Source organism: Anser anser (genome assembly GCF_964211835.1).
Source record: "Anser anser genome assembly, chromosome: 2".
Classification (NCBI taxonomy): domain Eukaryota; kingdom Metazoa; phylum Chordata; class Aves; order Anseriformes; family Anatidae; genus Anser; species Anser anser.
The window spans coordinates 152,045,030-152,066,566 of record NC_139721.1 but is presented as its reverse complement, the minus strand read 5'-3'; the positions used below and the strand labels follow the sequence as shown (position 1 = coordinate 152,066,566).

The 21,537-nt window shown below is 40.3% G+C and overlaps 1 protein-coding gene across 6 annotated transcripts in view; it reads right to left on the bottom strand.

Annotated features, from left to right (window-relative positions):
* Positions 1-21,537, bottom strand: part of DIP2C (disco interacting protein 2 homolog C) — a 318,399-nt gene that overhangs the window by 80,355 nt on the left and 216,507 nt on the right. For all 6 annotated transcript variants that reach the window (XM_083823675.1, XM_083823677.1, XM_083823676.1 and 3 more), the window contains 6 exons: positions 17,141-17,232; positions 12,811-12,921; positions 2,627-2,750; positions 1,868-1,977; positions 442-544; positions 1-65 (listed from right to left, as the gene is read on the bottom strand). In XM_083823675.1, coding sequence (XP_083679801.1) covers positions 1-65; positions 442-544; positions 1,868-1,977; positions 2,627-2,750; positions 12,811-12,921; positions 17,141-17,232 — 605 coding nt within the window. The remainder of the gene's footprint in view (positions 66-441; positions 545-1,867; positions 1,978-2,626; positions 2,751-12,810; positions 12,922-17,140; positions 17,233-21,537) is intronic.

Sequence of the window (21,537 nt, the reverse complement as noted above, 5' to 3'; positions counted from 1 at the left end):
TGTAAGAATTCCATGCCATAAACCAACATCCTTCTTGAAATCTAATACATTCACAATTGTTTCAGCTGTCCAATAAAAACAAAACAGAGTTTACTTTTTAGAACATGGCATTGACTCAAGGCAAACCCCACTCAAAGGAAGGAAATAGAGTAAGCTTCAGTGTAACATGACTGATGACCTCAAAGCTTAACTTTCATAGTAAGTCTCCACTGCAGGATTTGTTTTGGCTAGGACATTATTTGTCTTCTCTTTGGTACCTCTCATAATGATATTTTAAAAGTGCTTTTTCCAAAATCAATGAAAAAAAAAACACCACAGTTTTTTAATCTAGAAGCTTTTAACACAGATCTATGTAAAACATGAGACAGAAGCACAAGGTGAGAAACAAATTACAATTCACACTTGATTTTAAGGATGAAACAAGGGAAGTGTACTCCATACCTTCTGTGTATCCACATGCCTGGGTCAGAGCTTGGCAGTGCGTCAGCAGCGCAATCCTTGTCACAGTCACCCCAAGCACACTTCCATCTTTACATGTTTTGTACTAAAGAGAATCAAGCAGAGAAACTCCATATGTAATGGCTGCCCTATTTCCATTATTTGATAGTTTACAGTGTTTCCTATGTAGGTGAATGCTGGACACATTCAATGAGTATTTTAAGAAGGCAGAAGTGCAGAGAAGGTCGGAAGGCTTTCTTAAGATGGGATCTCCCTTCTTGGCTGAAGCTTCTCAGGCTCAATAACAGAAATCCATCTCTTGTTTGACTACAGGCATTGTCGAAAAAATAATTCTAAGAATTCTGACCATGTTAACAACTAAAGGGCTGGCTAGATTTAGCAGAGAATAACGTATCTCAGTCTGCTCACTGTTCACGTTAGATTTTATAGGCCAACTGATAAATCTGAACTTCTCCTTTCTGTGTCATGCAAGGCATGGGATAAGAGCTGATTGCAGAACCACTGCTGGGTGCTGTTATGATAATCTATATGTATACACTCTGAAAGACACAAGCTCTTTGACTGCAAGAATATGAGAGTCATGAGAAAATAGAATAAAAAAGCGGTAGGAGATCACTGCTGATGATCACGGTAATTTTTGCAACTTTATGCAAGAGTTTGAAAACTATCAGTGGCAATTAAAGTAAATTAAACATTTATCTTTCTCCATGATGAAGATAATCAGCAAGATTGAAAATGGAGTTATTTCTGTTCTCTAGCCCAGTGTTCTGACTGTGCAAATACAGGAAATATCTTTGCTCCATTCACTTGAACTTTTTCCCTTTGGATAATCATTTAAATTCAGTACTAGCATCACTGAATTCAAGGCATTTGTGTCTACATAGAAGTGGGAGAAAAAAAAGGAAAAATAATAAAAGAGAAAAATTAAACTTAACAGCATTGCTAATTTTCCCTTCCTGATGCTGGTCTTCTGGGGGTAGTGTGACTCACAAAGCAGTAAGTGACAGACAAGCTTTTGAACAAGAAGTTCCTTCTCTTTCAAAGGGTCTGAAGGCTGTGATATGAGAACTGAAGCTTCATTGTGAAACTTGTCTCATCTCAAGGCTAGTGGGCAAGCCCACACTGTGAATGAGACCTAGGTTGGTCAAGGCAAATTTAATGTAATATTGCAGCAGTGTTGTAGATGACATAAAAACATCAATGTTAGAAACCCCCAAAATACAATTTAACATTCCAGTAATTTTTCTGAAATCAATATACAGTATAATTATTAGAAAATATTACTTATTAATAAGCTAAAACAGGATGTTCTTTGCTTCTGTGAGTAACAAATGAATAATTATGTTTACCTAATCCAGAAGTGCCATGTGCAATGATTCAAAGAGAAGATGCATCTTCATTAACTCACCTCAATGTAAGCAGTGTCATTGTTTGCATCCTTGATATGTGGGAACCAGTCACGAGGAGGCTTGGAGAGATGTTTAGACTCAGTGACAAACCACAGCAGCTTTGGCCAGCCTGATACAGCCACAAAGAAAAGACAGTTTTTGTTGAGCTTCTGCCGGATAAGACACAACAAAATTCTTCTCTGCCAAAGTTTTTTCCCAAATGCCTGTGTCACCATTATCTAAACATTGCTGCTTTTAAACCTCAGCATAGCGTGAGAAAGAAGATTTTCCAAAACTGCCTTCTGAACACAGCTATCAAGTACCGAAGCCTTCTCAGCCAATTCCTGAAGAAATGGCTGTGCAGTTTAAGCTGTTATTGACCCAAATAGTTCATTACCATACTCCTATCAGAGGTTACTGTCCCTACCTCTTAGCTATAGGACTGAATCATCTGAAGCCTTCTCATCTACTACAGTCCAACATCTGTTGGCTTAACATAGTTTGCAACTGAAGACGACTTTAGTAGCCCAGCTGAGCTGGCTGTGAAGCAGCTGGACATGGGGAGCAGCAACGTCTAACAGTGATCCAGTAATACACACCTGGGGCAACAGCATCCTGATAGCCATGGCTGCTCCCGAGGCACCTGTTCTGTCAGGGTTCTTGAGTCACCTCAGCTGAATCTAGCATTTAATCTCACCTACTACAAGTAAACAAATACTATGACTAGTGTCATAGTAAATTACATGTGTGATATCCACCATAACCAAGGGGCAGCTTACCTTTAAACTGTGGTATCTCCCCTGTGGGGCTCTTAGGCAGTCCTTTATGGCATGCATCACTAGTCAAGGCCACAGTAACTCCACAGCTTCCAAGCAAAAAGCCTATTTGTTGACTTCCTGCATCCTGATAGACATCAAAATAAAAGCAATACATAACGTTGGTTAGAAGTGACTACACAACAAAAATATTTTTGTCCTTTGGCATATTATCTTGAGAGGAATACAGTCTCTTTCCTTGAAACAACTTAACTGATTAGCAAAACTGATTTGTAAATTCACATAGGAATTCCACAACCTAGATATCTTCTCACCTGTAACAACATAAATTATACAGAGAACTGAAGTTATCAGTTGGTGTCTGCTCTCTCAACTCTTCAGAAATGATGAGAGCCTGGAAAGAGTGGCTGATACACCCGAGAGTTGTGTTGCCACCCAGAGGGACCTTGACGTGCTGGTAGGAACCTCGAGGGATTCAATAAGAACTGCAAAGTCATGCACCTAGGAAGGAACAACCCCAGGCACTTGTATGTGCTGGGTGGGCATCCAGCAGGAAAGCAGATTTGTAGCAAAGGACCTGGGGGTCCTGGTGGACACCAAGTTGAATATGAGTCATCGACGTGCCCTTGTGAGAAAGAAGGCTTAATGGTATTCTTGGCTGCATTAGTCAATGTATTGCCAGTAGAATGACGTAAGTTATCTTTCCTCTCTACTCAGCACTGATGAGGCTAAATCTGGAGTACTTTTCATTTCTGGGCCCACCAGTACAAGAGAGGCATGGACACACTGGAGAGAGTCCAATGAAGGGCCACAAAGATGATGCAGGGACTGGAGCATCTCTCCTATGAGGAAAGGCTGAGAGAGCTGGGACTGTTCAGGCCGGAGAAGAAAAGGTTCGGGGAGATCTCATCAATGCATACAAATATCTGAAGGGAGGGTGTAAAGAAGATGGAGCCAGGCTCTTTTCAGTGGTGCCCAGTGACAGGACAAGAGGCAATGGGCACAAACTGAAACACGGGAGGTTCCTTTTGAATATAAAAGAACACTTTTTTACTGTGAGTGCTAACTAAGCACTGAAATAGGTTGCCCAGAGAGGTGGTGGAGTCACCATCTTTGAAGATATTCAAAAGTCATGTGGGTAATCTGCTCCAAGTGTCCCTGCTTAAGCACGTGGGCTGGATAAAATGGCATCCAGATGTCCCTTCTAGCCTCCACCATTCTGCAATTCTGTGGTTTTGTGATGATTCTAGGAAATAATACGGGTTATAGATACTTCCTCTTGGAGAATGCTTTCAACTTTAGAGATGTTATGGTGGACATACAGTGGTGACAGTATCACTGTTTATGCTGATCTAATCTAATTTGTCAATAACCATTTCATTGAGTAGTTGTACACATAGTTCAGGAGCACTACAGATAGTCAAGTGCCCATTAAAGAACGCACACTACATTTTACCGTCATCAAGAAGAAATGGGTATTGAGGCTAAAAAGTCATGTAATGATTTTCAAGTCTAGGCCATAGCTGTTCCTTGAGAGCTGCTGTGCTTCCACAGCATTATGTCTGCTTTACTTATAGTGTCTTGTCATGATTCTTTCATGAACTTTACATCTATCCATTAGGCTCTTCAACAGAGAAAAGCCCTGGACATAAATACACACAGAAGAATTAACTCTTTCTTCACACAATGATTCTAGAGAAAAAAGCCTACTGAGTTTCAAAAGATCAAACTAAAATATCTTTCAAATCAACCATAATGCATACTTAACCATGGGAGCAACCAGGAATACAGAACAGTTGCCTTAATATATTGATTCATTCAAAGCAAAACTGCATGATGAGCCTGAAAACTTATCTGACTATTTTCAATGCATTTTTTTTGTAGTCAAATAAAGCAATTTAAAGTGGAGAAACAAGGAAATCAGAGGAAAAACCAAAGCTTATTTGTTTTCCATAGCAACACAAAATAGGCATATAGCACCAATTATCAGAACTTGGATAGCTGACTAAACAATGCGGGACGATAACCTGATCTATCAAACCTACGCTATGTAACTCCTTCAATCCATAATCACTGCATTTGCTTTTGCTCTGTTGCACTATTACCACAATGAATGTAAAACCAGGAAAAAATGACAAGGTACTTTTTCAGGAAAGCTTTTTAACATTAAGCTTGTTCATTTTTTTTTTTCCCAGTAAAAATCTAAATGAGAGCAGTAGCCTTTGAACAACAGAGAAAAGACTGGTATCCATCAACGATGTTTTGGGGAGCATGTTGATCTCACAGTGCCTTCACCACAAAGATAAAAATGGCTTTGTCAAGCATTACTGTTCTCAGTACAAGTGCCGGGACAAGTGCTTAGCCTGATCAGATACTGATTCCATGTGAGGATGAGACCTGGCTGCACTCCTGTAGCCTTCTTATCAGAAGTATGTGTGGGTGCCTGGACACTGCAGGAGCACTGGTCCTTCCTTGTGGGCCCTCATAACGAACAGCAGGAAGATGAGGACTGGAGTGCTCCAGAAGACAACATCACTTCTTGGGCAAGACATAGCCTCTGAGATGTGCTACTCTGCCATGTATAATGGAGGGCCACCAGTTTCTTAAGACATCCTATGTATACTTCCATTACCCCAAATTTCCCACTAACTACCAATTTTTTTAAACAGAATTGAACATAAATTTCACAATCAAATGCAGGAGCTGCATCACTCTGAATTTTAAATTAAAGTCAAAATCTTGTTTTAAGTTTATGCCCTGTAAAAGACTGCTAGCAAGCTGTTTCACCACTGCACCAAGAAAATGCACACTCTCAAGTACTAGATCTAATTTCATAGAAGACCTTGCAAGAAAGTAACTTAATAAATTCCCGTTTAGAAACTTAACACATATAAACCAGTAGAAACTGTGGACCTTAGAGCATCAGCATATCACAGCCCTGGAGGATGCATCATTTAAGAAGTGATCTGCCAAGCTCTTCTCATAACAAAGCAAAACAACAGGAAAAGGAAATTTATATCAACAGTTCAGGTTTTCTAGATAACACAAGAAATAATGACTGTGCTTTCACTTAGTGCCACACCAATCCTTTGGAGCACGTCCACTTAAAAATTATTCATTCATTTGTAGCACTCCACACACAAGCAGGGAGAATAGCGTATAGATTATCTAACATAATCTACCCACACATCATAGACTCTTATAACAGACTTAATTTTAGGTCAGGACAACCACATTTCAAATCGTATTAAAACCTTCAACCCATTTTGTTCTGTACAGTTATTTCTTTCATTTAAGGACAAAATGGTTAAACGATTACGTGATGCACCTCTACCACAGGAGATAAGGAAAAAAATCCCCAAGCACAGACAATAGCCAGGGTGGTTTTCAGACTTTCATTTTCTATGACATGCCTTTGGTTTCCACGGTAAATCCTGCCTTGCAAGAAAAAAGTAACTCAAGATGCTGCAGGAGAGGTTCACGATAGACACTGTTCTCAATAGCTACAGGAACTCCAGTTGAGGATCACACAACATGAACACTATGAAGCTTTCTGGTGTTCTGCTAGCCTGTGTCGATCGTTCCCACTTCCAATGTCATTCTCACACCTTCTAACTAATTATCACTGCCTCCTGCCTGCTCCTGGTGGCTTCATCCCAACTTAGAAGCAGAAAGTATTGCAGAGAATAGAGAGATGGAGAAGGGGTGAACATTCCTCTCCCCGCGTAGGTGCCCCAGTGATACCTGCTGCCCTGCAGAAGCAATCGTTTCTAACTACCCAAATGGTGGGAGGTCTGAAACCATCTGAAGCCGAGAGTGTTATATATCCCACAGACACACTGCAACCTTACCTAAAACACTCAAGTATGTAAATGTGATAGTCTTTGCTGTTCCTCATGCCTCAGAATGAGCCAGAGTAGTGAGTGCCTTAGGCAAAATTTGTGAGTTTGAAAAATGAATCATAGAATCCACTAGGTTGGAAAAGGCCTTCAAGATCATCAAGTTCCACCACCAACTTGACCTCCTGAGCCCCATCACTATACCATGTCCCTTAGTGCTATGTCCACACATCTCTTAAATACCTTCAGGCATGGGGACTCCATCACTTCCGTGGGCAGCCCATTCCAATGCTTGACCACCCTTTCCACGAAGAAATTCTTCCTGATGTCTAGTTTAAACCTCCCCTGGCACAACTTGAGACTGTTTCCTCATATCCCATCACTTGTCACCTGAGAAAAGAGACCTACACCTTCCTCACCGCAACCTTTCAGGTAGTTGTAGAGAGTGATGAGCTCTTCCCTCAGCCTCCTCTTCTCCAGACTAAACAGGCCCCGTTCCCTCAGCCTCTTCTCATAACCCTTGTTTTCTGGTCCCTTCACCAGCTTCATTGCCCTTCTCTGCACATGCTCAAGCAACTCAATATCCCTCTTGCAGTGAGGTTGGAGTTGAAAACTGAGTCATTTGTGAGAAGCAGTCAAAGCTTCCATATGGCAAGGAAAGACTTCTGACTTTAGGAGTATTGATTCTTTCAGATTTCAGAGACTAGCTATTGAGCTATCGGCATCCCTTCTGAGTAATGTAAAATGAATGTCTGCAATGTTGAAAACTGCTTTGTAAGTAAAAAGAAGAAATCAAATCACCTACTGCTGAAAAAAACCCACAACCCTCTTCCCCATAAATAAAAGCACCCTCTGCCCTTAAATGGAATATATTTTCAAGACATACTGTTTTGTTAGCACCGTTATTTGCTATTTTGGTAGATTATGCTAATCTGCTACTTTGACAAACCCTCACTTGCCACAAACACTTTATTTTGCTGAATTTTGTTGGGGTGGAAGAAAACCTCACGGCTCCAGCAGAGACCAGGTGAAACAAACGAACGAACGCAGTCCCAGGTGCAGATGGGGAGAGACTTTCCATTGATGCTCATTGTCAGAAGCCTCCACAATTCACAGTTTGAAATGACAAGTAGTACAGGTGGAAGGCAAAAGATACAGCTGAGGTATTGTAGCATGAGGTTTCAGATGAAATGCTGACTTTGGAACTACCATTTTACATTTCTTGAAGGCATCGCACTTGCTGAAGTATGAAAAATGAGGTCTGCATAGCTTTAGACAATGTCTGCACACACCTAGAGAGATCAATCTTGCAGATGAAGCGAGCCAGAAACCCTCTCTGCTGTAGGTAGCCATTCAAGGTTCTCTAAAGACTTTTATTAAAGGTCCCCTAAAGGTTTTCACCACTACCTGGAGGCAAATTGTCTTCTTCCTGCTGCAGAGAGTGATAATTCATTGTCAGGATAAAAAATCCCACGTGTGGCTGCATTTCAGCATGCTGTTAATGTCATTTTTGTAATGCTTTGTGAGAGTATCTGTGTGAAGGAAAACAATTATGTTCCCTTCTCTGTGCATGAGAGTGCATAGTCTTCCACCTAATATGGAAGGAAGGAAGAGACAGCCAGTGCAAAGGTTGGGCTGGTAAAGGTTACTCCTGTCCATTTCAAGTCCCAGACTGGTTTCAAATGAGAATTATGCAGCAATACCTTGCAAAATGAACTATTTTTTTGTTGTTGTTGTTACAATGCTTATTTGAGCTCCATTTGCCTTTACCCTAACAAACAGAGCAACCACCAGACGCAAAGCCCAAGCACCAGTACCTTTAAAACAAACGTGAAAAGGAATCAAGGAAACCCTCTGTTTTAAAAATACAAATATCACAGATCTTAATAAAAATAATCAAACACAAAGCAGATGCAATTTTCACGACCAGCTTTATGAGGAAGAAATCAGCTGTCTCATCAGAGAAAGCTTTGGTATCTGGTTGCAATTTTCATGTGAAACACGTAATTGTGAGCAGTCTAAATGTCCAAAAGTCTTAATGAAAGCAGGACAACAGTTATTTTTGGCAGGGGACACTGGACGAAACGCGATATTCTCTGTAGGAAACTACCATTTCCTAAACTTGAAAACACAAAAACAAAATGTAGACTGTAAGGGACCTGAGGTTCACGGTGACCAGCTGAGCAAAGACCTCCGCTCAGTGCCTGCGGAGGGGAGGGTGGGCACGGCGCTCACACGGGTCCGGCAGCGTGTGCCAGGGGTTCAGCAGGGCTGAGGCTGGATGACTGTGCCACCAAAAATAAAATATATGGCATTTTATGCATGTTTTAAATCTAGCGAAGAAAGTTCGTTGTCAAAAGCTGTTCAAAACTATGTCAATTTCCAGTGTTGCTGGAACTCTGTGGATGTTTCAGTGTATCAGGTACAGCACAATAATGATGAAAGCAGGAGGGAAACACAGCTTGTTTTACCTCAAGCTCTGAAGATGTCTGAATACTAGAAAAAGTGTCGAGGTGTATTTCCTTTGGAATACAATTCTGCCTTCAAATGGCAGAAAAGACTGGGACAACTTCTCTGTTTTTTAAAAGATGTATCTCTCTGGCTACTGTTAAAGCTTTAATAACCTAACTTTTCAGGATTTAATAAAAAGAGCTCCTGGAAAACACTTTTTACCCTCAACAAAACATCCATTTGATATTTTTTTTATGTGTCCGGGAGTGGGTATCTCTGAACTTCCTATAGAAACACACAAGAATATTTCAAAATCACATTGTCAAAGCCAGCTTCTGGGAGAGTACAGAAACACTTCCAAGAAGCACACGTAGCATTAAGTCTAACAGGGTAGGAAATAATGATTGAGAAATAGTTTATATGCTTTCATGTCATATTCTGTTACAAATGTTCGCCTCCTATGACAAGAAAGCCATAAAGAGCTATGTGGGATCACTGTTCACATATTCACAGAAAGTGATTGAGCATAACTACGAAAATGCTTGGAGGACAAAAATGTTATTTTGAGATTCAAACAGATTAGCTCCCCTGACTGTATCAGAGCAAAATAATAAGAACTTTCATGGTGCCCATCAAATGGAAAAAAATAACCTACAAAATCTGAAGAAAAGGAAATCGAAAACATATTTTAAAATCTTTTCCTAAGGGGAATAGTAAGCCACTATTTGAACTAGAACTTGAAATGTCAAAAATCCTGTATCCGCTACTTTGATGGCACGTTCTGTGACACCTAGTTTGCAATTCACATTGCATCACGTATACAATGCGCCAATTCAGAATACTCCAGCTTCTGATAAGATTAACCAAAGTGGCAGTTCTGAAGGAAGAGATGTCGCACGCAACACACTAAAAAGGGACCCATACTCATCTACTAATTTTGGGAAACATAAAGAAATAGATTTTGGGCAGAGGGACTATTGTAAAAAGCATAGCCCGTAATCTAAGGGATGAGGATTAGTTACAAAAAATTTTGGAAGCGATCACGATACACATATTTCAGTGGCATTAGTGCAGGAAAAGAAGATGAAATAAAACATGCTGTTTATTCTATTGTGACAATGACTGTAACTGCTTCTTCTAGAACAGAGTTAGCTCTGATGTAAAAAAAAAAAAAAAAAAAAAAAAAAGCTTGAGGTTTCAGTTTTTAACTTTAGATCTGATTTTCCCAATCCAAAAAGCCAAAACCATGCTGACATGAATGCCCGGTCCCAGGTCCTTGCTAAACACCCGAAAGTGTTCTCAGAATACCAAAAGTGAAGAACCCTGCACAGAATCCAGTGAACCCATCCCAATTGCCATGCCAGACGGGTCTCTCTAAGTCCTCTGGGGAAGTACAACAAATTCTAGGTATTTTGTCAATACAAAGATGAGATACAGAAGGAAGATGAGACGGACCATCACCTAATGGATCTACCAGAAAATAACTCTGTCAAAATCTAAAAAAAAAATACACTCACGATACAAAGAGTAGAGAATACACACCGAATGTATGGGCTACTAAAACAGAAGCCTTTACTCCCATACATGCATAGATGCCTGCAGAGTAATACCTAAGCCAAAAGGCTACCTGGCTGCAAGTATTACTGTTCAATTTTAAACTGCCAGGCACAATCGGCACAGAGCTGTGAAAAACTCCTCCTTATGAAAATGCAGAACAGTATTAAAGCTGCTAACACAAGTTTTTAATACTAAAAATGTGCTGATGAATACTAAAAATGTGCTCATGAATTCCCTGAAACAGCTCATCCTGTATGAAGTTGTTATTCTGTAAGTCCGTATTAGCCTGTAATATAATTGTTGGTCTATTTGTTAGTTCACATCTCTGTCTTCCAAAAATCAAGCCAAAAAAAGGTATGCTGCCAGAATTTACTGAAGCGTGAAGAAGAGAGAACAAATAATGGTAAAGCATAAAAGAACAGCCTAGGCCATCGTGAGATGACACAAATGACATCTTCCCACGGATGCCAGAAGCAATCCGCTGCCATTTGACCAAGCAGAGGTATTCCTTCTGGGACTACCCAGAACATGATTTTCATCTCATTGCTTCCACTCCAGTTCCTTCTCCATATAAATAAATGCAGAAATATTTGCAATAGTATACGCTGTGAGATTGCATAGTTTTATTTATAGATCATAGATCATGTTGCTTTTTTAATTATACTGCTGACATCTCTGTTATTGTTTTATCAGTGCAATATTTAAACATTTGGGAATGATCTTGGCAACAGTTAAACAGTCTGAGCCTGTAGTTATTGCCTTTTATAAATATATATATATATGCATGTGTAAGTATATATTTTTATATATATACATACGCACACATAAAAAAAAATCAAGGTTCAGCCAAATTAGGGTAAGTTATTAACCTGACATAGGGTATTTACTTGGACAGCTGGATTTTATAGCTTACTGGATGGATATGGTATCAGATGTTCTAAAATAAATCTGATTTATACCTATCCATATACTTTAACATGCAATTAAACCTTGGAAAATAAGCAACAGGGAAAGACATACCAGATTTTTATTTTTTTTTTTATCCCTTAAAGTCACATTGCCTCTTTTTTGTAAAATGAAAGTCAAGTTAACTATGCGAGCGTTCGGTATGATCTTACAATGTATATAGTCTGTTTGCCTTATTTTGGTGACACATTTAAAGCAGAAATAATGCATCGCTTCATGCAACTACTTCAAACTACCTTAAGGTACTGCACTCACATATGAAAGCATGGTGACAGCTTGATGCAAATGCAGTATATTTCTACTAAAATCATGACACTCATTCCAGAGTCAAGTCCACTCCTCAGTGATCTCTAATACAACACTTAACAAACAAACTAGCATGAACTTATTCCCCAAAGTGGATTAAAGAACACATGTTGTGTGGACAATTCCAGACCAAATACTTAAAGTAAGGCATTATTAGTGCTAGCTAATAACAAAGGAATTATATAAGGGGACATTTGGGAGAACCTTAGAATGAGCATTGCTGCCAGCCATGCTAAAATTAAGGGGATATGGCAAAAAGAGCTTGGAATGGATAAATACGTTTCATTATATTTACAGCCTCAAAGGTATGCATCCTCAGAAAAAAATGCATGTTCAGCGGCATCAGTGTAACCTTCCCAGCTGTGGCTCTCCAGTACCACTGAGCCCCCTCCCCTCATTGCCCCCAAGTATCTCTTCAACCTGAAACTGTTATACCTGTCTACTAATATTTTCCCAGAAACCAGTGGTGGAATCTGCACCAACACTGCATGTGAAATGTTTTTGATTAGCCATGGTCAGTTTCAGCTACGAATGTATGCTCCGTGGCAAGAATTCACAAACTAGCTTTGCTCAAAGGCCATCCTTAGCAGAGATGACAGTGGTGACGGAAGCTTCAGGATACAACTGCACATATAAACACAGGAGAAGGCATTTCCCTAACTGCTTTGAAGTAGCACACAAAGCACTAGGGGCATTATAACATAGCTTTGGTTTCAGGGACAGGTGGAAAATCAGCAGTTGCTGCCAATGAGTCATTGTCAATGGCCAACATCAGCACGCTTTGAGAGGCTACAAAGATAATCCATCTAGGGCAGGCAAAGCTGTTCTCTTGCAAAATTTTCCTCTCCTTTCCCAGGCAGACCTGCATTTGCTGAAACTGCAAGCACATCTTGAGATTTGCCATCACAGAAAAGAAGGAACTATATATAACTCACCACACAGGACTATCTTTGTATCTGTAGATTCAGAGCTAGTTAACCACAAATGTACTCAGAAGTTAGATTCAGTTGTGATTCATTCTGACATAAGTTTTAAAAGGCAGTATAGAGAAGAAATTCTGTTCCCTACCTTTCTTGTAAGTGGCACTTCAATAGGGACGGGGACAACTTCTGCAAGCAGGCAGCCATAAAATGCTACCATGAAAGCAGCGGGATCATTGTTAGGGAACACGAGTGTTACCTGAAACAAAGAGACATACGTTTTAGATTTTCTGAAATGCATGTTTTATCACAGGTTTCAACTAACAATAGCTGGAGTTTCTATGCTTCTTTTGGGAGAGAGGTGATTACAGAAACATTTCTACAATTATTACTCAAATACCTAATAAAAGATGAATGAGGAATCAGAAGGAATTTATTCTGATACACGTTCCTTTTGTGAACATTTTCACTTAGGTTGTAGTTAAATATTTTCATGCTGCATTGTTTCCTACGTTGGCAACACCTTTCATCTGATTTTCAACTTACTGATTGCTTTGCAGATATTAAAGAACCAAACAAATGGAATTAATAGAATTTTACATTCTAATTTAGTATTTGCTTAATGTTACTGAAAACAAAGTGGATCTGCGACCAGTTCAGATTATGCAGACTTACTGTGTCACTATGTCAGTCACTAACAATTATGTGTTGTCTCCGTATGCTTTGCCTCACACAATAATTTTATTTTAGGACTGGACTGTTGTCCAAGCATAGTCTGAGAGAGTGAACACAAATAGCTGATATCTACAGAACTAAGTGTCATGTCCAGAGCTGGTAAGATAATGTGAAGCTGGTAAAAGGGCTGGTAGGCATGTCCTGTGAGGAGAGGTCTGGGACATTTGCTTTGTCTAGTTTGGAGAAAAGGAGGCTAAGGTAACCTCGTTGCTCTCTAGAATTTTCTGAAGAGGGGAAGCAGAGAGGGAGGTGATGGTTTCTTTTCCCTGGAGCACAAAGCTGCACTAAGGGAGGTTCAGACTGGACATTAGGAAAAATTTATTCACCAAGAGTGTGGTCCAACAATGAAACAGGCTTCCTGGAGAGGTGGTTGATGCCCCAAGCCTGTCAGTGTTCAAGAGGTGTTTGGATAATGCCCACATTAATATGCTTTAACTCTTGGTTAGCCCTGAAGTGGTCAGTCAGTTGGACTAGATGATCTCTGTAGGTCCCCTCCAACTGAACTATTCTATTTCTATTCAATTCAATTCAATTTGATTTAATTCTAGGTCTGGACTTGCTAAACTTCACAGCTTTAGGGCTAGGGAATTATTTAGATTAAAGAATGCCAAGAAAACATAAGACATTATAGCACATCACCTGTATGCTCATGAGGGGCCTTTCATCCCCAGATGTGCTGAACTGGGCAGCTTACTTCTATGGGTGCTGCAATCTCTTTAGATCATCCAGGGACAAAACAGAAGGATAAATGAGATTGCATGATCTAGCTGAGGATCCAGCAACCTGGAGAGTCCACAGCTCTCCTTGCCATCAATTAGTGGTTAAAGACCTCAGGGGCTGGATCCTGTCTGTATTTTTATTTTCATTCAGTCAGATGCATTTTCTCAACTCATGTCTTCAACAGCTGTAATGAAGCCGGTAACTCCACCTCAGGGCTGACAGAAGCGGCATGCAAGAGGCGTTCCACGTGACTTCTAACTTAACTTCTTTGCGTTTGCACACAGGATCAGCGTTCAGCACCATAAAGTTTGCTGAAACTACATAATAAGTCTTCAGTTTTCACTGATTTGACATCCTTAGGAGTTACACATTTCAATCTCTTGGAGCAAAACCATCGTGTTTTATATACACTTGCCAAGATTCAGTTACTGTAGATTAAGTGTACTCAGTGTTTTCATATGGCTTCAAAGATGGTTCCCTTCCATAAATTAAATTGATTTCTTCAAACTAGAAGAAATCTAACTGTGTCCAAGGGGCTCAAAAATATCTCTGTTTTTAAGCTGAAGACTTAAAACTTCAGGAACTTCATAGAAAATATACTGCTATCATATCTGTATCCTAGCACAAGAAACAATACAACTGCACGAGATGGCTGTGCAGTTTAGTATATATATTTTCTGTACGCATACCATAAATATCCACAAGGGAAATGGAAGGAAAGGGTTTTTGCTAGGTACACTGCAGCGATAGCAGTTTGCTGAGCCCAGCACACATCTGAAAGATGTTGAAAGATCCCAAAAGGTACTTTGAGGATTGTTATTTTTTGTGTTGCTCTTTGTTTACATACACACAGAGAAGGTTTAGCTGGGAGTCTTTTCAAAGGAGCTGACAGAGGTGAAAAACTCTCACTGAAGTCCAGTGGGAATGAGGCATTAACTTCCCCTTCAAAAGACATTAATCACTAACAGACCTGTACCAAATAAACAAATAGCGTGGTAACAGCAAAAAGGGATAAGGCTGAAGGAAAACGAAATATACAGTGCGTTGATGAGAATCTGTTTATCTGGTAGATATATTAGAGGCAAGCTTAATTTCCAGGCAGCTGTCTGGGATGACACGAGGTTAAATTTCTGAAGATACTATAGAAGGCAAATGCAGTTCTTCGAGTGTTATAATTATATCAGAACCAGGGACTCGCATACAGGCACAATCACCTATTCTTTTGTCTCGGACAAAGAAACTAAAGAGTGATGTAATAGGAGTCATGAAAAATAGAGATTGCATTGATAGAAGATGCTTTTAAAGGGGGAGAGCCCTTTCTGAGTTTTATATCATATTAACTTAAGGAAACAACTACCCTCTGATTTAGAAAAGATCACAAATATGCACAAATGTATTTCATTTAGCATTTCAAAAGTACCTTTAACTGTTGTCACACAAAATACATTATTTAGAATAAAAAGTCATCTTCAAAGAGGTCAGAAAGCTTTTATGTTATTATAACAGGGGGATAACAGCCAGAATAACAGCCTAGAACATCAGTACAGTAACACCTCATCTTCCACATGAAGCGGCTTTAAAAGATTGTGTTTCTGTTACACAGAGATGCTAAGCAAGATGTTTTTACAGCACAAGCATATGCTTTCAGCACTCAGCCATAAACATTTGTTTCGCTGTAATCTAGGTAGACTTATTTTGGAAGGACTGCAATTTGTTATGTATGTGTCCTGCACTAGCTAAACTTCCAGCTTTCAGACTGAATTATCCACAAATCGTTTCCTAACGTTAGGAGATGTCAGTGGTTGCTGCAGTAAATTAATGCAAAGATGGGCAGTTAGCAGACAACAGGGAGAGAGAGGCACACACACACTGCCTGTATCTGAACTTTATTCCATTTAGAGCCTTCTGGGTGGATTCTCTTGATGCACACACTTGAACAACTTGCTGCTTCTGCTGTTGCTTAGATACACACTTGTAAATCAAGTAAAAGAGATTCTTCAGATGGCTGAATGCCATTGTAGGAAGCAATTTAGACTAAGGATCTTGAGATCCTTTAGTTAAATGCTTTATGATTTATTTCCAAAAGAAACATAGAAAGGACTGTCAGGTTTCTTTTTTCTTTTTTTTTTTTTTAATTCATTTTTTTTTCTGTGAAGCTTTACTGCATGCTCTCATTTTTGAAGACGTAAGAAAAGCGTAATGCATATCAACACATTTTTCACATATGGCACAAAAGGACCAAGTAAACCAGCAGTTTGATAATTGCTTTCACACTGGAAGAGGAATCCTTAATTTCACATTCAAAACTCTAATCACAAGGTTGTGATTAAAATGTGCATTTCTGACAGATCTGTTCAGGAATCTCCATTCCATGACTTAGAGCCAACCTGGAATGGGACCTGTGGAAATTTGGATACACACTCTGGCAGAGAAAAGGGGTAGCATGAAGGCAGCAGACTAGCTCTGTAACCCTTGCCCTCTGTGGATGTTATACATTCACCTAGATACAGCCTCCAGCAGTAGCTGAATCAGATTCAAGAACAAGGAATGGAAATACTCTCCACATTACCAGTCAGTGTAATTTATTTATTTAACTGGCTGCCAAAATGTGCTTAGCTTGTTTGTGTTTGTCCTCCACAATGCTCCTCTTTTTTCTACCATCTCAACAACTACAAAGTCATTAGTAAGTACGTTTTACCCACACGACACCTCCAGGCTCTATAAGCAAGCTTTTGCTAAACAGACGGCTGTTCCACGTCCAAAAATCACTTTCCATGGGAACGTTTATTGCTGATGTTGCCACAACTTCAAGTTGCTATTCAGCGAATACTAGCTCAGATTATTTAATATGCAATTCAAAACATCTGTCTGAGTGATCAGCCCTTTTCTGAGTAAAAGGCAGACTTTCCTCCACCCCCAACATTTAACTTCATTAATTTCCCCTGGGCACCCAAATACCTCATTCCTTCTTTGTCAACCCAGGATCTGAATTATTCATAATTAAAAACCATTGAGATACTCACCCTGTCTCCCGGTCGTACCATTGGTTCTTGTTTTGTGCCTAATTTATGTAGTATATTGTAAGCAACCTTCATACTTCTGGTCCAAAGTTTGCCTATTAACACAAAATTTGTAAAATTAATTTTAAAATTCTGCATGTTTTACAAGATTATTAAAGGGAAAGAATGCCTGAGCAGTGGAAGAAATACTTGGAAAATGTATATGAATTTTCCAACTAAATGTGATACCACTCCTGCAACTAATGGAAATATTTAAATATGTATCAGATATTTTCTTTGAACTTCAAGAAAGCAGCATTTTTACGACAAAAAAAAAAAAAAAGAAAAGAAAAAAAAAAGAAGTAGTTTTCTTGCTTTGCAGTGAATTGGATCTGGACTCCAAAAGTCAGCTGTTAGAAGTGGCTGGAATACCAGGAAGTCCAGACAGACTATTAGCAAGCTGCAAAAGCTGCCTTTCGGTCAGACTGTGCTGTGCAGGGGTACTTCCCTCCAAGGGTATGATGCAGAAATCATAATGGCACTTTCCCTACTCCAAGACACCATGGGAAAAAGGAAAGGAGTCCCAGGAAGGAGAGACAAGGAAAAAAAAATCAACAAACAGAAAACACCCCACAGCCAAAGGGGCACACTGAAGCAGCAGGGACCCTCTGATCCTTAGCACACCTGTAAGACGAGTTGCACTTTTAATTCTGGACCTTCTTCGATTTAATTTGGCTTTTAGTTCTCCCCCACTCCCACACAGTCCTTTCTCTCAGTTTCATTTCACTTGCATCCAGGTATCCTTCCTTTTTACCATCTCTGTTCTCCCTTGCTTCATCTCTCCATCTTCACTTAGTTAATCCTCATGAAGACCTTGTCCCAATATTATTTAAAGAAAAAATGATCTCATCAAGATGTCACTGGCCACATTGTGCCTTTCATTAATCCTTTAAGAGATCAGCGTATCCCGACTATGCAAGCTCTTTCTGAGAGCCTTTGTTTACAGTCCTTGTTACTTCCATTCGAATAATACCTAGCATAACAGACCTTGGTCTTGGCTGGCCCTCAGCTACTGTCTTGAAGCAGTATTCAGTCTGACAGTAACAAATCTTTAATTCATGCCCACCTATAACTTAAACAATAATAGGTTCTGACAACGGATTACCTATGGGGTTCAGCAGTTCAGGCTCCCAAACAAGCACTATTGCTATTTATAACTACGCCAAGCAGTTTTTATAATAAATTCCTCCACATTCTGGATATGAAATGCAATGCCGTATTATTTTAAGTGCCAATCTGATGTAAATGTAACGTATAATGAGAAGGCCAGATTTTCTGTTTTAACTCTTAAGGAAAATTGGAAGGTCACTGCTGCTTGTTATTGAGAAAGTCCTAAGTGCAATTACTTCTTATGAAAATGGTAATATTTTATCATCAAATTATATTTTGTGAAGTTTTTAATATATTTAAAATTGCTCCAGTATTTGGATGCTGAACTGCCCTGATGTTTAAAAACAAACACAAGTCAATTCTGTTCCACTGAAAACCCAATGTGGATACAGGAGTACTTCTGCAGAATTGACCATCATAACACTGCAGTGGAACTACCTGCCTTTATTGGGAAAAAGTCTTTAAAAGCATCCCTGTTGCAACAGTCAACACTTAAACTTGACCAGCAAGTGGGATAAAAACAAGGATGCCCTAGAAAAGCAAACATTCATTTTCTTAAAGGTTTCCAACATTAAAGTTTCAGTGGCAACAAACTTAGAAGAGCAATTAGTACTGATACAGAAATTTGGAGAATGGAAATGAAAAGCCTGGTGAAAGTTCTGAATGCAAGGAAGAACCATCTTTACACAAAACACTTTCATGCTTATAATGAACACTGAGATTTTGATCCCTTTTCTGAGAGACATAAGGGGCTGCTGTGAAAAGTTGTATTGGAACTATGGAGATTAAATCTGTTAAAAGTCTTAAATTTGCATTTGTGACATATTCATACTCATTTTTCATATATCAAACGTGCCATCTTGCATACAAAATTTTCTTCAACATTTGAGATCTGAAGCACTATTCATATTAAAGGACTTAGATGCATTCTAAGTGTAGTACATGGGTACACACTATAACTATCTCCATGCCAGTGTAAATCAAAGTAGATGTAGAAATAAAGTTCTCTCAAAGACTAATGGGTTACTTTCTGGTAAGGTTGTAAATATTTAAGTCTAAATACATTTTGTCATGATGCTCCCTTACTTCCAAAATTTTACTTCAGCTTCTGAAATATAGAGCATACCAGGCTGTCTCACTACTTCCTCACCTTTCTGTTTCAACACACCTTGAACTGCACAAAGTCTGTAATAATTTCTAGAGGTCTTTTTCCTTCCAGGCCCTCTCCTGTTCTATTTACTGTTGGAATACCAAACTATGTCAGCTAACTGAGCTACCTGTATGTGCAAAAGGGTATGAAACCATGGAAAACTGGAACAAGGTAGGCAGTTTGCACTGAGCTCTGACAGAGCAGGGACACAGGGTCTCTCCTGCATCCCTCAGCGCTTCCATCTCTTCAGCCCAGTGCACTCAGGCTCTGCCTGTCCCTGGCTGCTGTGGCCTCTGCTCCAGTGCCAGCAGTGAGGAGCACTGCTGTGTGCAGGCCGGCCTTCTTACACACTGATCCCAGAGTGAATCCCACACAGATCTAGACCGGGGCTGTGCTCAACAGCAAGCCCGCCATTTATCTTCTAGGTATATAGCTTCTTTCCAGAAAAGCCAGAGCTGTGAAGCGAACAGCAATGCGGGAGCTGGAGCCAGGAAGGCATGAGTCACCAGGGCCAGGCCTGCGGCTGCTGGATGAGGCGCGACGCGAGGCCGACTGAACTGTGTGTTTATTTTGCCACCTTGGCCGTTTGGCCTGCCAACGTCACTGAAGAACACAAAGGGCTCCGTGACTGTGGGATAAAAGCCCTCAGTAGCAGAGGATGTTATAAAGAAGGAAATCTTTGAAGTGTTTCCTTCCTCGGTTCTGCCTAGGTTGCAATTCAGTGTAATTCTTCCTTTGTAAACTTGAGAGATTAGACGTTGCTGGGAAAAAGCTGATTGCTAAAATCTCTCCCACAAATCCCGATGAGGAGACCTTGCCTTGACCTCAATTCCGTGCACATCTGCCCAGGGGCAGAAGGCAGCCCGGTGGGGGAACCAGCTGTGCTCCATCCAAGGCTTTCACTCCGGGATGGGGCCGATCCTTGCGTGGGGGAAACCTGCTACGAAGGAACGTGAGCTGCAAAGGAACTTGCGCCGCTGGGGGCTGCTGAGGATATGGCCCTTTGTCCACAATTCAGCACAGGTCTTCCTCAGATAAACACATCGCCATCCATCTTCTAGTAAGTTGGCTTGAAAACAGAAGGGCAGAGGTAGGAAACTCAAGCAGCAGTTTCAGGAAGCAGGGGCTGGACCAGCCCATGTTTCTGAACGGCGACAGATCTCCTTTTGTTCAGCAATGCCACTGTAGCAGAAAATGGTTTTGTGCTCTCCTGTAGCGATGGAGAGCAAGCACCCACCAGCTAGGTGCAGCTAGCCCCAGCACCACTGCTGCTCCCAGACCTTGGGGCCCTTCTCATCTTTGCTTCCCTGGTCCTGTTCAACTGCCCTCCCACCTGCCTTGCCGGGGATACTGGATGCTCGCAGTACTTGTCCCTACCTGACTCTGTCATATGTGAACTAATTTCTTGAGTTTGAAAATGAAAGCTTGGTAAGTCCTTTAGAGAGATAAGTCATTAGAGAGAAATTTGCATGTCCAGTGGCATTTTGGGCACCGGGGTACTCTCCAGAGGGGGGCCGCGCTCCTGCAGATCCTGGGCTCTGTCAGTCACACACAAGTGTCCTGGGTAACTCAATGCCTTCAATAAGGACCTGAATTTTCCAGTTTTCAGGTCCAAAACTCTCTCTCAAACAAAGAAAACTGTTCAGTATCCAAAGAATTTCCTGAGTTGATTTGGGAAAACAAACCAAACTGGACAACATTCAGTTAACACGTACCTTGTCACTACATGTCACTACTACAAATTGTAATCTTCCTACCCCCCGTCAAACTGCTTATTTTGGTGTTAGTTTCCGAAATCTTTTATAACTCTACCAGATACAAAGAAATCAAGGTTTTCTCCTCCGTATCTGTTATAGACCAACACACTTCTAATTGCTGAAGCATTTACTGAAATAAATCTTCTAATGATGATCAAATCTTCCTTAGCTGCTCCTGCCACTTGTCGCAGATATTCCCACCAGACCTGCAAGCCCTAGTAGTGTGTTCCTGCAGTGAGGCCAAGTCACCTTTAATGCTCTTCCTACACTGGCAAACCAAGCTGAGCATTCCCAGTGCCCAGCAAGTATCAGCAAGTGTGTGGTGCAGCAGCTATGTCTCTGAA